This window comes from Podarcis muralis, chromosome 2 (genome assembly GCF_964188315.1).
Source record: "Podarcis muralis chromosome 2, rPodMur119.hap1.1, whole genome shotgun sequence".
Lineage (NCBI taxonomy): Eukaryota > Metazoa > Chordata > Lepidosauria > Squamata > Lacertidae > Podarcis > Podarcis muralis.
Genome location: NC_135656.1, coordinates 50,240,719 through 50,253,456, shown reverse-complemented (window position 1 = coordinate 50,253,456; position 12,738 = coordinate 50,240,719). Strand labels below are relative to the sequence as shown.

General features: G+C 43.9%; 1 protein-coding gene across 9 annotated transcripts in view; it reads right to left on the bottom strand.

The window, feature by feature from the left end:
* Positions 1-4,325, bottom strand: part of CSNK1A1 (casein kinase 1 alpha 1) — a 41,590-nt gene extending 37,265 nt beyond the window's left edge. For 4 of the 9 annotated variants that reach the window (XM_077924451.1, XM_028717594.2, XM_028717599.2 and 1 more), the window contains exons 1-2: positions 3,648-4,322; positions 2,663-2,769 (exon numbers count right to left, since the gene is read on the bottom strand). In XM_077924451.1, the coding sequence (XP_077780577.1) occupies positions 2,663-2,769; positions 3,648-3,770 (230 nt within the window). In that variant the 5' untranslated portion in view covers positions 3,771-4,322. Of the gene's footprint in view, positions 1-2,662; positions 2,770-3,647 lie in introns of all 9 variants that reach the window. The other 5 variants (XM_077924452.1, XM_028717600.2, XM_077924450.1 and 2 more) reach the window with 4 other exon arrangements.
* Between the last annotated feature and the right edge of the window lie 8,413 nt (positions 4,326-12,738).

Below are 12,738 nucleotides of genomic sequence, written 5' to 3'. Positions count from 1 at the left end.
TCATGCTTTTGTCAATTCAGACAATATGCAAAATTACAGTCTTCCTTTAACCATAGTTTGAACCATCTTCAGCCATTAGCTACACATAGGGTGGATAACCTGTTCCCTTTCATTTGTTGTCAGGCTCCAACTTCCATTACCCACGATAGCCAATGGTCAGGGATGATGTCCAGCAACATCTGGAGTCACAGATTAGCAAGCCCTGAATTATGCAATGATCACAAGTGCATGCCATGGTAATCAATGTTTGAAATTTGCCAGGAGCATTTTGCACCTGGTTATCGGCCATTTGCAGCCAAATGAAGGGCACCAGGATGACACCTGACATCTCCACCAACTGGGGGTGCAAGCCTGGGGATCCTTGGATCTTGACTGTTTTCATACACTAGCAACACATCCAGCAGAATTATATTGTATTTTATCTGCCCAATCATAATGAATTTCAGGAACCAAATAGCTGTATTGAAAAATATGACTTTTGAGGCATCTAGCCCCAAAACTGCAACTAGGCATTCTGTTTTGGAAACTGTTACCCTGGTTTAAGGAGCCATTTGGTACCTAGCCATATCTGAGTTTCTAACACTGATGGTAATCCAACAAATCACAGTAAACCAAGAACATTCATTGACCTATCATTGCATTTTCTTGGTGCCAATGAATCATAATCCGTGATTCAGATGTAACACTAAGCAGAGGATCATAGTTTGCTTCCACCCAACAGAAGCACAATGGAGAAAATTAGGCACAATTGGCTTGTGCGCAGGTAGCCATAGTTAATAGCTTACAATGTGAAAACACAACCAGAATGTGTAGTTAGCAACATGCAAACAAAGAAGACAACGAAAACTTCAATGATTACTTCTGAGATGAAAGAACAGTTGCCTCTGCAAACATTCCATATCCTCATAATAATTTATCATCACTCAACCAAATCAATTTCCTTTACTGAAAAAAGTCACCAATTACTTCATTAATACATTTATGGAATTGGGTGGCTAAAATATATTCTGCATTTCCTAAAAATATACTTCCCTTAATGTTTTGTTATTTACAAACAACTGCCAGGTTTAATAAAGCAAAAAGTAAAATTTAAACAATTAAACTAAAAAATAGCCTCACTAACCAACATGTAACTTCATACAATCCAGTGGTTTTTAAATGGACATCTACAGTTCTTCATAACAAAATACTGGCTTTCAAAGCAAGATCATCCAATTTTCAACCTTAGCAGCAAAAACTTAAATAATATTATGCTCTGCATCTAAGCACCGGCCTGAATAGAATCTTATCAAAAGTGAAAACTCCATCAACAGAATGCAGAACAGCCAAATCTATTACGTAATAAATGCAGCTTTATTCCTACAGTTGCACAATGTAATTAAATCCGGGGGGCAGTTGCTTCATACAAGTATGTCATTGAATAATTCTGTATCCATTCAGTAAAGGACTTATGTAGGTTACAACATGGCATTGTAGTTTATGTAGTTCACAAACTTCCAGCAGCAGAAGCCTCTTATGACTAAGACATCAACATTTCTTACTGGTTTACAATTGCAACCCAGTTTTTAACTACTTAGAGAATTGAATTGGAAGTGCCTTTACTAAGTTTATTTTCTGCTTACACATGGTTCACTTTGATTATGCGGTACAAATGCCAGAAGTCACAGTACAACATACAGAAGTGAAATGTAAGAGTTCAGAATGTCTAGCCATTTCAAAAAAGTTAAGTAGAATAACCATCCTAAATTGAATCCATTTACTGTAGTCTCTTCACTTGCCAAACTTATTACTAACGATATTCGTAAGCAAAACCCAATCAGATTATTTTTTTCAGATATACAAGGTATTTAACAGTACTGCCTGATGTTTTAGGGCATTAGCAAAGAGCTGCTAAGAGTCTTGACTCAGAATCTTTTCCTTTGTATAAAGTTTTTTTTAAGTGCTTTTTATGAGTTTCACAATAGAAAAGCAGACTGAGCCGCTACTTTATTTACTCTCCCACTAGCTACTAGTTCCCTCCATTACAAGACTGGGAACCTCTCAAGTAGATCTCACAATGAAATTCCATTTTCAAGGGAGAATAAAAGGAAGGAAGGTGATTTAAGCAGCACTGCGTAATTAAGAGCTCAGTGATGCATATGTCGTCAGCAACTGTAAGGGGCTTCCACTTTCTGCACTCTTCCTTCCCTCCCCAGTCCTCAGAAGCCCCAATCTTTCAAGATACAATACTGATGGTAGAAGGGAATGGGAGCGAGGTGGGAAATTAAATATATTCCACTTCTTGGGAATGTTTAAGTACTGACATCCGCCATTTTCTGAGCAGAGGAGGAAGACATGTTGGAACAAAAACACAAAAGGGAGCAGCCATTTCCACTGTTCTATTCCAATCCTCAGAGTAACCAGTACTCCTGTTTCAACTACTGCCATATTCTCAAGTACTAGATAATTTTGTTGGTGCAGAGATGGGGAAGGGAAACAAGCAGCTGGTAGGGAAGGATCCTTCAAGATCTTTTTGTAGATGCAACTTGCTACCACTCATAATAAGGCTTATTTCAGGCAACATATACGTATCACTTCCTCTAGCAGTGAAAAACAAAATACATTCATCCTTTGGGGAAAAGAGATAATGACTACTTTATCTCCCAAGAGCTATAATTCTTACCGTATGTGAGGGATGCCAACTCCCCCTTGCAGAATCTTGTATAGTTTGCTTTCATATAGCAGCTGGGGATGTCTGGCCTTCTGAGACTCCAACTTCACAGCTACTTCCTGCAGTGAAGAGGGAATATGGGTCAGAGATCCTATTGGAGCAAGAGGACTGCATTTCTCCACTACAGCATATTTGAGGGCATGGGAAAGCCTTCCACAGTAATATCCTGGTAAGTGACAAGCTCCGCAAACATATTCCACATAGTGCCGACTTCTGTAAATATCCATCCTAGGGATACTAACATTAATCCATTATTCCCAGAAAGTGTTTAAACACTATGATGAAGGTGCCTTCATTGCCTCTTGAACGAGGTTAATTGTGAATGCAAGAAAGGAGCTTAGGTACAGTTTCTCTATAGATCACATAAGGATCCCCCCTCAACAATACAAACGGCCTCTTTATCCATCTATTACCAGGCAGCCTGGCGTTTTATGTACTACAAACACTACTAAGCTAACAATTAAAAGAGTCGGGGCCGAGGGAGAGAAAATTTTCAAAACTGAACCAAGCATTGCAGACTCATCACTGCCAAGACAGGACGGAAACCCTATTACAAAAATACAAATCAAAACCCTACACCGTGAAGGTGCTTATTATGATTTGTCACGATCGTGTCCTCCCCCCCCCCAAAAAAAAGAACCTAAGAAATAAGTTCCAAAATAAAAATGAGGGGAAAGTCCGACGCTAATATCTATAAACGACTAAAGCGGAGAGGCGGCGAAGGAGAAGCCAGAAACGGCCCTCGACATAAGGGCGAAGTGGGGGCGGCCAGGCTTTGTGGCAAGAGAGTCCGGGGAGCTTTTTCTGGCGCTTTCCCCCCGAGTTGATGTTCTGCCAGGCGGGGGGGGGGGGGAGGAGCGAGAAGCGACCCCTCTTCTCTGACGCGACAGGGGAAGAGAGGGAGGGAGAAGAGGCCCGGGCGCCCGCCGGCCCTTACCTCCCCGTTGGTGATATTGATGGCCAAGTATATGTCCCCGAAGGAGCCCGAGCCGATCTTCCGCACCAGCTTGTATTTGCCCCCGACGATGAACTCGGCCTTGGAGCCGCTGCTGCTCGCCATGGCGACCGAGGGAGAGCGCGAGCGGGGAGGGGGGAGGAGGGGGGCTTGTTCACACGTCGAGAGCCCGACTGCCGAGTTTCTCCTCAAGGAGCTCCTGCTACGAAAAAGCCAGGATTTCGAGGTGTCTGTCGGTGGGAGGAAGAAGAAGAAGAGGGGGGAAGTGTATGGAGGAGGACGGGGGGCGGGAGGGAGGACTCCAGTCCCCGAGGCTCCGTTCGCAACCAGGCCCCTTTGTAGGAAGCGGACGTCCCCCTCCACACGCTTCCGCGGCTGTCAGCGCTCTCTCTGCCCTCTCAGGAAAGGCAGCCCTGAGGGCTGGGAAGGGAAGGAGAAATTCGAGCGGATCCGGCTGCCGCCGCCGCCGCCTGGCGCTTCATTCGGCCGCCGCCGCCATCTTGTCTGTCTCTCTCTTGCTCTCGCTCTCTTTCTCTCTCTCTTTCGCTGCTGATATCCAGGACACAAAATGCCTCCAGCCCGCGACCGACGCTTCTTCACCGCGCAGAGCACTCTGGGAAACAGGGGAGGAGAAGCGTCTCTCTGCGCATGCGTTTCCCGGAGGGAGGACAAGCAGGAAGTGTGCGTGATCTTAACGGCTTGGAAGCGATCGGCTGGTTTGGCGCATGCGCAGAAAGGCGCGGGTGGTGTTCCCCCCTCCTCCTTAAGAGTAGACCCGCCCGTTAAGTACCGTAGGCAACTCTTTGAATTACGCAGTTTTCATCACGCCACACACGGGGTTGGGAGGGGCAGGGGGAGACAAGGAAGAAAGAAAAGTTTAATATAGCGTATAGTCCAAGAGAGGCTTCTCGGCGTGACTGAAGGAACCGGTTCAAGCCCTTATACTGTAACTGGAATGTGCCAGGTGTGCGGGGCTTGGTCGTTTGCTTTTTCTCGCGTTCATTCTGCATGGAATTCGGGATGGCGTACGTGTCTCTAACGCCTCCTCATTTAATCCCTACAACAACCCTGTGGGGTAGGTTAGTCTGAGCTTCATGGCTGGGTTGGGATTTAAACCCTGGTCTCCCAGGTCTTGGTCCTACACTCTTAACCACTACACCACACTTTTCATAGGGTCCACACGTCTAATTATGTTAGATGCCCAAGTGAATGGGCGTTGTTGTTTAGTCGTGTCCGACTCTTCATGAACCCATGGACCTGAGCATGCCAGGCACTCCTGTCTTCCACTGCCTCCCGCAGTTTGAACAAACTCATGTTGGGCATGCAGGAATACAATCCAGAAAACCTTTAGAAAAAGCAGGAGGAAAATGCCCAAATTGCAAGGCTAAAATGCAGGTGGAGGGCATCTACACCTATCTGAGTTCTGGGGAAGAAAAGTGTGGCACAAATTATGTACAGTGGTACCTCGGGTTAAGAACTTAATTCATTATGGAGGTCTCTTCTTAACTTGAAACTGTTCTTAACCTGAAGCACCACTTTAGCTAATGGGGCCTCCTGCTGCCTCTGCGCCGCTGCTGCATGATTTCTGTTCTCATACAGAAACAAAGTTCTTAATCCAAGGTAATATTTCTGGGTTAGCAGAGTCTGTAACCTGAAGCGTATGTAACCCGAGGTACCACTGTATTTATTGCATTGGTCTTCTGAGACACAGCTGTCTCTACACCGATGGTGGGACATCTATGGCACACAAGGAGCCCTAATTTGGGCCCCAAGAATGTTATCCTTAGTCCATGTCCATCTATACCATGTGTGACATGAGGGGAGGGCATGTAAAGATGTGACTCCCAGCCTAAAGCAGAGTTTGAAGTTAGTGGTAGCTTCCAATCCCTGGGCTTTCAAACCAGTTTGGCAAAAGAATTGGGGTTCGCAGGCGCTGGCAGACATCAGCATCTGCAACCCTCAGAGTCTTTGCCTGTGGCGTTGGATTTCAAACCGCATGGGCAAAGGAAAACATGTCACCACCTGAGAAAATGTTTCACCTGTTGTCATTGTGACATCAGATGATTGACACATGCACTTTTCAAAATGGGCTGCATGGTTTCTGGAGAGTAGGATTATGTCCCCCAGCTGGAAGCAGTTCTCCACCCTTGTTCTAGGGTCTAGGTGACCTACAATCAAGTTAAAAAACATGCAAAATTGTTTAAAATGTACACCATAATGGAAAATCAATATATAAAACTCCAGGTTCCACAGACGGGGTGAGAAATGTATCAGCAACCAAGAGTGGCACTAGCATAAACCCTTCACACAGCTCGATTAAACTGTATTTTGATAGTTGGAAGAAAAGAAAAATCTTAACTTGGTGGTGAAAAGATTTTGGTGTCAGGGCCAAACAGGTTCATGCTAAATAAGAACTGAGTTACAAAGAGCAGGAATTCATATCTGTTTCTATTTTGGGGTGCTCTTTTGAGGGGTGGGGTGGAGTGGACACACTGAGGCCCAGCAATATCAAAATCTTTGATTTCTTAATTTTCTCACTTCCATTCCTGGGAATAATTAAAAAATCCTCAGTGTGAACTAAGAAATGACCTGTCCAGACAATGGTTCATTCTACCATACATAAGCTTGTCTGTATGTCCTTTTCCAGCCACTCCATTCTAATCCCCCCCTCCTACCTGGCTGCCAGGTATTTCAGCTCTCCACTTCTCAGCATTCCATACCATTGAGTTATTATGGGCTGGCTTGGAGATATATAGAAAGATTTACATATTTCAGAATTGTTGTGCGTCCCTCAGGTTTGCCTCAAGTCGGCCAGTGCTTTTCTCTTGTGCATAGCTGTCTTAAGCACAATACTCATGGGTATTACTGTACAAATACTGGTGCACGTATTTTTCAATATATGTTGGCATTTGTCCTAATAGTTAGCTCAGTGAAACTGAACCATCTCTGAGCATAATCACATAGCTTCCTTCTTACCCTAAACAACTAACATCTCGTTTTCTCTCATTTAATGTGGCTCTTGAGTAAGCAAAAACACCTGGCTTTCAAAGTTCTGTCTGCTTGCACTTCCGCTTTTTGTCTCTCAAAAGCGTGAGAACACAGGAAACACCTGCCTAATCAAGCAATAGATGACTGGTACAATGCACAGTAAACCATAAGTGCATACGGTATTTTGCATGAATATGCTAACAAGCAAAATCTTGAAACGAATGGTAGGCCTAGTACTTGAAGCCAAACTAAATGCCTTAATTTGATCTTGAGAGATATGTATAACACATAAGCTGTATTTAGCAAGTTTCTGGAGTTAGGTTTTTTTCTTTTTGAAAAAGCTGCAGTGGGATGCAAATATAACCAGAGGAGCGATAAAGAGAAGAGTCTATGTAACCTTTTCCCTGTTGGATTGCTTTCCCATCTGTTGGTGAAAGTATTACGGTAAGTCTAGGCCAAACTCCTTACCTCCCAGTTTCCCGAAAACATCCCTGCTGAAAATATGGACCAGCTTCCTACTCATTTCTTGGGACAGAAGTAGTTTCCGCCATTTTGTTTTTGAGGGAGGAGCTGCCCTTATCTTTGTTAACCTCATGAGGAGTCCAAATGTTTTCCACGTTTCTTGCTTTTTAATAGTGTCACAGGGCTTTCAGCACTTTATGCAATGCCTTTGGAGTGATGCAGTGTGACAATGCCGTGTACAGTTGGTCATGGAACTGACTAGAAGGGTGGCAGCCATAGACTTAGTATTAAGCAATGCCCAGGACCTTGTGGAAGATGTAACTAGAATAATATAATTGTAGAGCTGGAAGGGATCATGAGGGTCATCTAGTCCAACCCCCGCAATGCAGGAATCTTTTTGCCCATTGTGGGGCTCAAACCCATGACCCTGAGATTAAGAGTCTCATGTTCTACCAACTGACCTATCCGGTTGTTGAACTGATTGGAAACAGTGACCATAGTGTTAGCAAGTATCTATCTAAATGGACAGCTGCAAAGGAAGTCCTAACATATGCTGCTTCCAAACGCCTGTTTATTGCGCATTCATCCCGATTTGTTTACACAGCGTTTGTGTGAAGGTTATATGATATCGGCTGCTTATTAAGCATTCATTCTGACTTGTTTGTGTGGAGACTGTACAACATCACATCAAGCAATTGTTGATATCCATCACTTTCTAGTACATTTGCATCTGTCTTTGCGACCGAAGATGTATGGCAAATATCTGTTCCTGAACAAATGTTACAGAGAATGGAGTCTTCGGAACTGAGGCAAGTTGCAGTGACAAGAGACACATTTCTAGGTCTTATTGACAAATTAAAAGCTGACAAATCGCCAGATGGCATCCACCTGAGAGCTCTAAAATAACTCAAATGTGAAATTGGTGATAGTCTAACAAAACTATGTAACTTAAGAGCAGGCTCCATACCCAAGGACTGAAAAATGGCCAAGGTAACACCAATTTTAAAAAAGGAATCCTGGGGGAATCTTAAATATTACATGCCAGTTCACTAAACATCTGTTCTGGTAAAATTGCTATTAATGATAAAAATACCAAGCACATAGAATAATATGCCTTTCTGAAGCAGAACCAGTATGACTTTTGCAAGAGTCTTTCACTATCTCTCTAACTTTGTACAGTTCTTTGCGAGTGTCAACAAGTATATAGATAAAGGTGACCCAGCTGACATTGCATACTTGTTCAAAAAGCTTTTGATAACGAGTCCCTTACCAAAACCCCTGAGTATGTTTAGCTGCCGCAGAACAGGAGGAGAGGTCCTATTATGGACCAGTAACTGGTTAGGTAACAGAAAGCAGGAATAAATGGACAGTTCTCACAGTGGAGGGGTATAGAAAGTAGAGTCCCCAAAGGAGATGTGTTGAGACCTGTGCTTTTTAACTTGTTCATAAAGATCTAGAGTTAGTTCTGAGCAGTGAGGTCAATGATACCAAATTGTTTAGGGTGGTTAAGCAAAAAGGGATCAAGAGGATATTACCAAATTAGGTGAATGGGCAGTACAATGGTGAATGCAATTCAGCATAAGCAGGTGCAAAGTGATGCAGATTGGAGCAAATATCTATCTATCTATCTACCATCTATCTCTCATCTCTCATCTTCCTGATTTCACATGTAAGCTAATGAGGCCTGAACTGATGGTGATTCACCAAGAACAAGAACTTGGGGGTATAGTGGATAGCTCAAAGATGTTGATCCAGTATGTAGCAGATGTGAAAAAGATGAATTCCACTCAGGTCCTGCTTGTGAACATCTGGTTGGCTACTGTAAGAACAGGATGCTGGACGAGATGGGTATTTGGCCTGATTCAGCCAACGCTTTCTTGTGTTCAAATTGCATTACTCCCTTGGCATTCCAGGAAGTACAGCTGGGTGGAGGCTGCTGAATGCCTACTGCCACTTCCCACTGGCCGCACTTTCCAGAATGGCTTGGCAGCGATGCAATGTGGCGTCATTCCCATGGCATTTCAGTTAGTGCGGCAACAGGAAACTGCAGTGTGCACTGCTGTGAGCTGGGCAGGCCTTTTTTAAAGTTAAAAAAAAAAAAACCAAGGAAAATAATGGAAAACTCTTAGCCACCTTGTAAGGTTAACTAAGGTAAGTCACAATGCCTTAGAAATTTTGGGAAAATGTATTTCCTCCAGTTTAGGACTCATCCACACCATCACATAAAATGTCTAAAAATCCACATTTTTCTTATCTGAATTGGTCCATTGTAGTCCAAACCTGATCGCTTTGTACTTTCTTAATACTTGGATCAAACTCCCTGTCCATGCTTCTAGGTGTATTTATTTCATTCAGCCTCAGCGCCTAGGACTTGCCGATCGCATGGTCGGCGGTTCGAATCCCCACGGCGGGGTCTGCAAACATCCCTCCTTCCTCCCCTCCTACCACAGAGCTGGCCATCAAACACATTGCCAAGAATTGGAGGGGGGGCAGGAGGCGAGAGACAGGAGAGGAGTCCCATTCCACTCCCCTCTGGCTGCCTGTCAGAGCTTCTGGGGGATATCCTGAAGTCCTTGGGGCTGCAGGCTCAAATCACAAGGGCAGATTGACAGCATGCATTTAAAGGTTCTAGAAACCTTTCACTTTTGTTTGAGTCGGGGTCATCCGCTTTTTGAGAACTTACCTCTTCTGACGCCCCTTCCTTTCAATTATTTCTCAGCCCCTGATCTCTAACTAGGCACTATGAGCTGCTCAGCTGGTAGGAAAAAAATCCAGATTGAGGGAAGGGAAGGTGTGGGAGGCAGTGAATGGAGGAGAACGTCAGGTGAACAACAGAGAACTAATGAAGGTACAGGATGGTTACTAGCCACATTAAATGACAATATGAGCAAGCCCTTTGGGGGGTGGGGCTGCAGGATTTCCTTTTGTCCCCAACCCAAAGAATGGTTGGAAAAGAGTTCACCAACATGTATGACTATGCTCTAGAAAAGATACCACTGCCAGTATTGCTTGTATGTGGAGAGATTTTGAGCATAACAGTCGGGGGGGGGGGATTTAGCAGTCCCTTACCTCTCCTTCATCATTTCTCCAAACCTTAACATAGCCTTAAATGACTGTTTGCCAATACAGTGGTACCTCGGGTTACAGATTCCTCAGCTTACATACGATTCAGGTTACAGACTCTGCTAACCCAGAAATAGTACCTCGGTTTGAGAACTTTGCTTCAGGATGAGAACAGAAATTGTGCGGCGGCAGCGGGAGGCCCCATTAGCTAAAGTGGTGTCTCAGGTTAAGAACAGTTTCAGGTTAAGAACAGACCTCCAGAACGAATTAAGTTCTTAACCCGAGGTACCACTGTAGATTAATTAACAAAACTCCTACTTAGCAAACCTGTGTCTGTAGCATTTCAGGCTGCAGTTGGGGACTTAGGTGACTGAAATGCTCCATACAAAATTTCCCCTCTCTATAAAATACTAGATGTCTGGGAGCAGGTTTCCAACCTAGCCTCATCCCTGACACACTAGTTTTCTATATGTAGGGATTTATTTATCTTGTTATTTTTTACTGTGGAGGATTCCATCGTATCAGCTCAACTGCAGTCTGAAGATCTGCAGCACTGCCCAGACATGGCTTTATTACCTCAGCGAGAATAAATCCAGTTGAAACGAGTGATTCATATTCATGACAGGGTGACCTACTGATCTCATCATAACTTGGGCGCTACTAACCTCTGGACTGGAAGCAATAGTTTGCTTAACTACAGGTAAGTGCAGTTTGGTTTCATGAGCAGATAGTAAAGAGTTCAGCTTCTTCGCCGAGCTAACTAGTTTTTCAAAGCCACTTTCATTTTATTCCATTTTCATTTTATTTCTCCCCATCCTTTACAACATTGCTGTCTTTATTCTCGCAAGAAAACTGCAAGATGGATCCTGCGGAGACATATGGGTAGTTCAGATCAGCCACCTTCATGCATATAGCTAACCTCTTGTGTGCTAGTGGCAAGAAGCAAGGCTTTTATTTACATGAGACAACCTTACAGTAACTTCATCATGCTTCTGACATCACCCACATCCTGCTCACCAACTTGAATAAAATATTGTGGGGGACCAGGTAAGCCTTGCCCTGCATAATCGATCAAATGACACTGTACACATACACCATTTGAATGGCAATGTCCATCAACTTTGGGGGGCCCCAGCCCACTCAAATATTTTATTGTGGGGGCCCAAGCCACCACGGCCCCTAGGAGTTGGCTCCTGTCAACATCCACAAAGTTCTTCCATATCCTAGTGAAAGGATCTGCTTATCCCCCCCCCCCCTTCTAGAGGTAAGTCCTCATACCTGACAGAATGGTACTCCAAGGGATTCCCCAAATCAGCAGGGAAAGCTTATGCCGGGGTGGGAAGCACAGGGGCAGTGCTAAAGAGCAGTGGCCAAAAAGCTCTCATGCAGAGCCTGGGTATCTCTTTGAATCACAACCCTCACTTCTGTTCTTCCTAGGAAATTTCAAAACCGCTTACTCAGGGCTGCCCGTGATTTCCAATCTAAGCCTTTACCAGGTTCATATCCATAGCTTCTGAAATTCTACAGTGTCAGGTGTTCTCAGGTCTTTATTTAAGGCACTGCAGCAAATCCAGCTGAACTGGAACACACAGGAGGAAGTAGGTCATGCTTGCCTGGAAGTTCTTCATTTTTCTTTTTTTGGCACTTTAGCACCAAAATAGAAACAAGAGCAAAGTGGCGGAGGAAAATTCTTCTGGCTCTGCAGAACATGATTGCTTCCCCCAACCCATGATTGTTTCTGCCTTCCATGCATCTCACTTCATTAGTAACCAGTTTGCATGGAAAGCCTGGTTAGCCAAAGTCTATAGCTACTCTTAAATATTTGGCTTCAGTTATATCTGCTGGATGATGAAAATATTTTTAAGCCTACCTACAACTGAGACACCAGCTTTTTATATTTAAAAAAAGAATCACTCATGTTTGCAAATACATAAGTGAGATTGTTATGTATACAATACATATTATGTATATGTACAGGACACCACAGGGTGTGTGTGATACAGAGTCTCCAAGCTGAGATAGAAAATGCTCCTTTTCCAAGTTTGATTTAAAGCCTGGAGAAAACTGAAGAGTAATCAAGTACTGCTATATCCCTTCATATTGCTATGTCTTTTACTGCTTTGGCAGCAGCCCAATTCTTTGCTAGCAGCTCCAACTGGAATAACTTGTAATTTGCTGTAACCCTGAATGTTGCTGTAACTCTGAGTTTTTCTACAGTGCATATCCATGCATGATTGTAGGCCTGTTCCGCCATACTCTTGCAAGGTTATTGTTAGTTCCTGCCATGGGTGTAGCCAGGATTTTTGTTGGGGGGAGCAGGACTTTGGGGGGGGGGCAGGACTTTTATTAGTGGGGGGCAGAACTGACGTGATTGGTCAGATAGTTATTTCTATTGTTTTACTTGATGGGGGGGCAGCTGCTCCCTGCCCCCTCCCCTGTTGGCTACACCCATGGTTCCTGCATGGCTTTATTTAAAAAGTAAAAGGTCTTCCATGGATGGCTGCTCCAAGTTTTAATATCCTTGTTGTGTCTGATAATCTTAGTCTGTTTAATGGGGGCT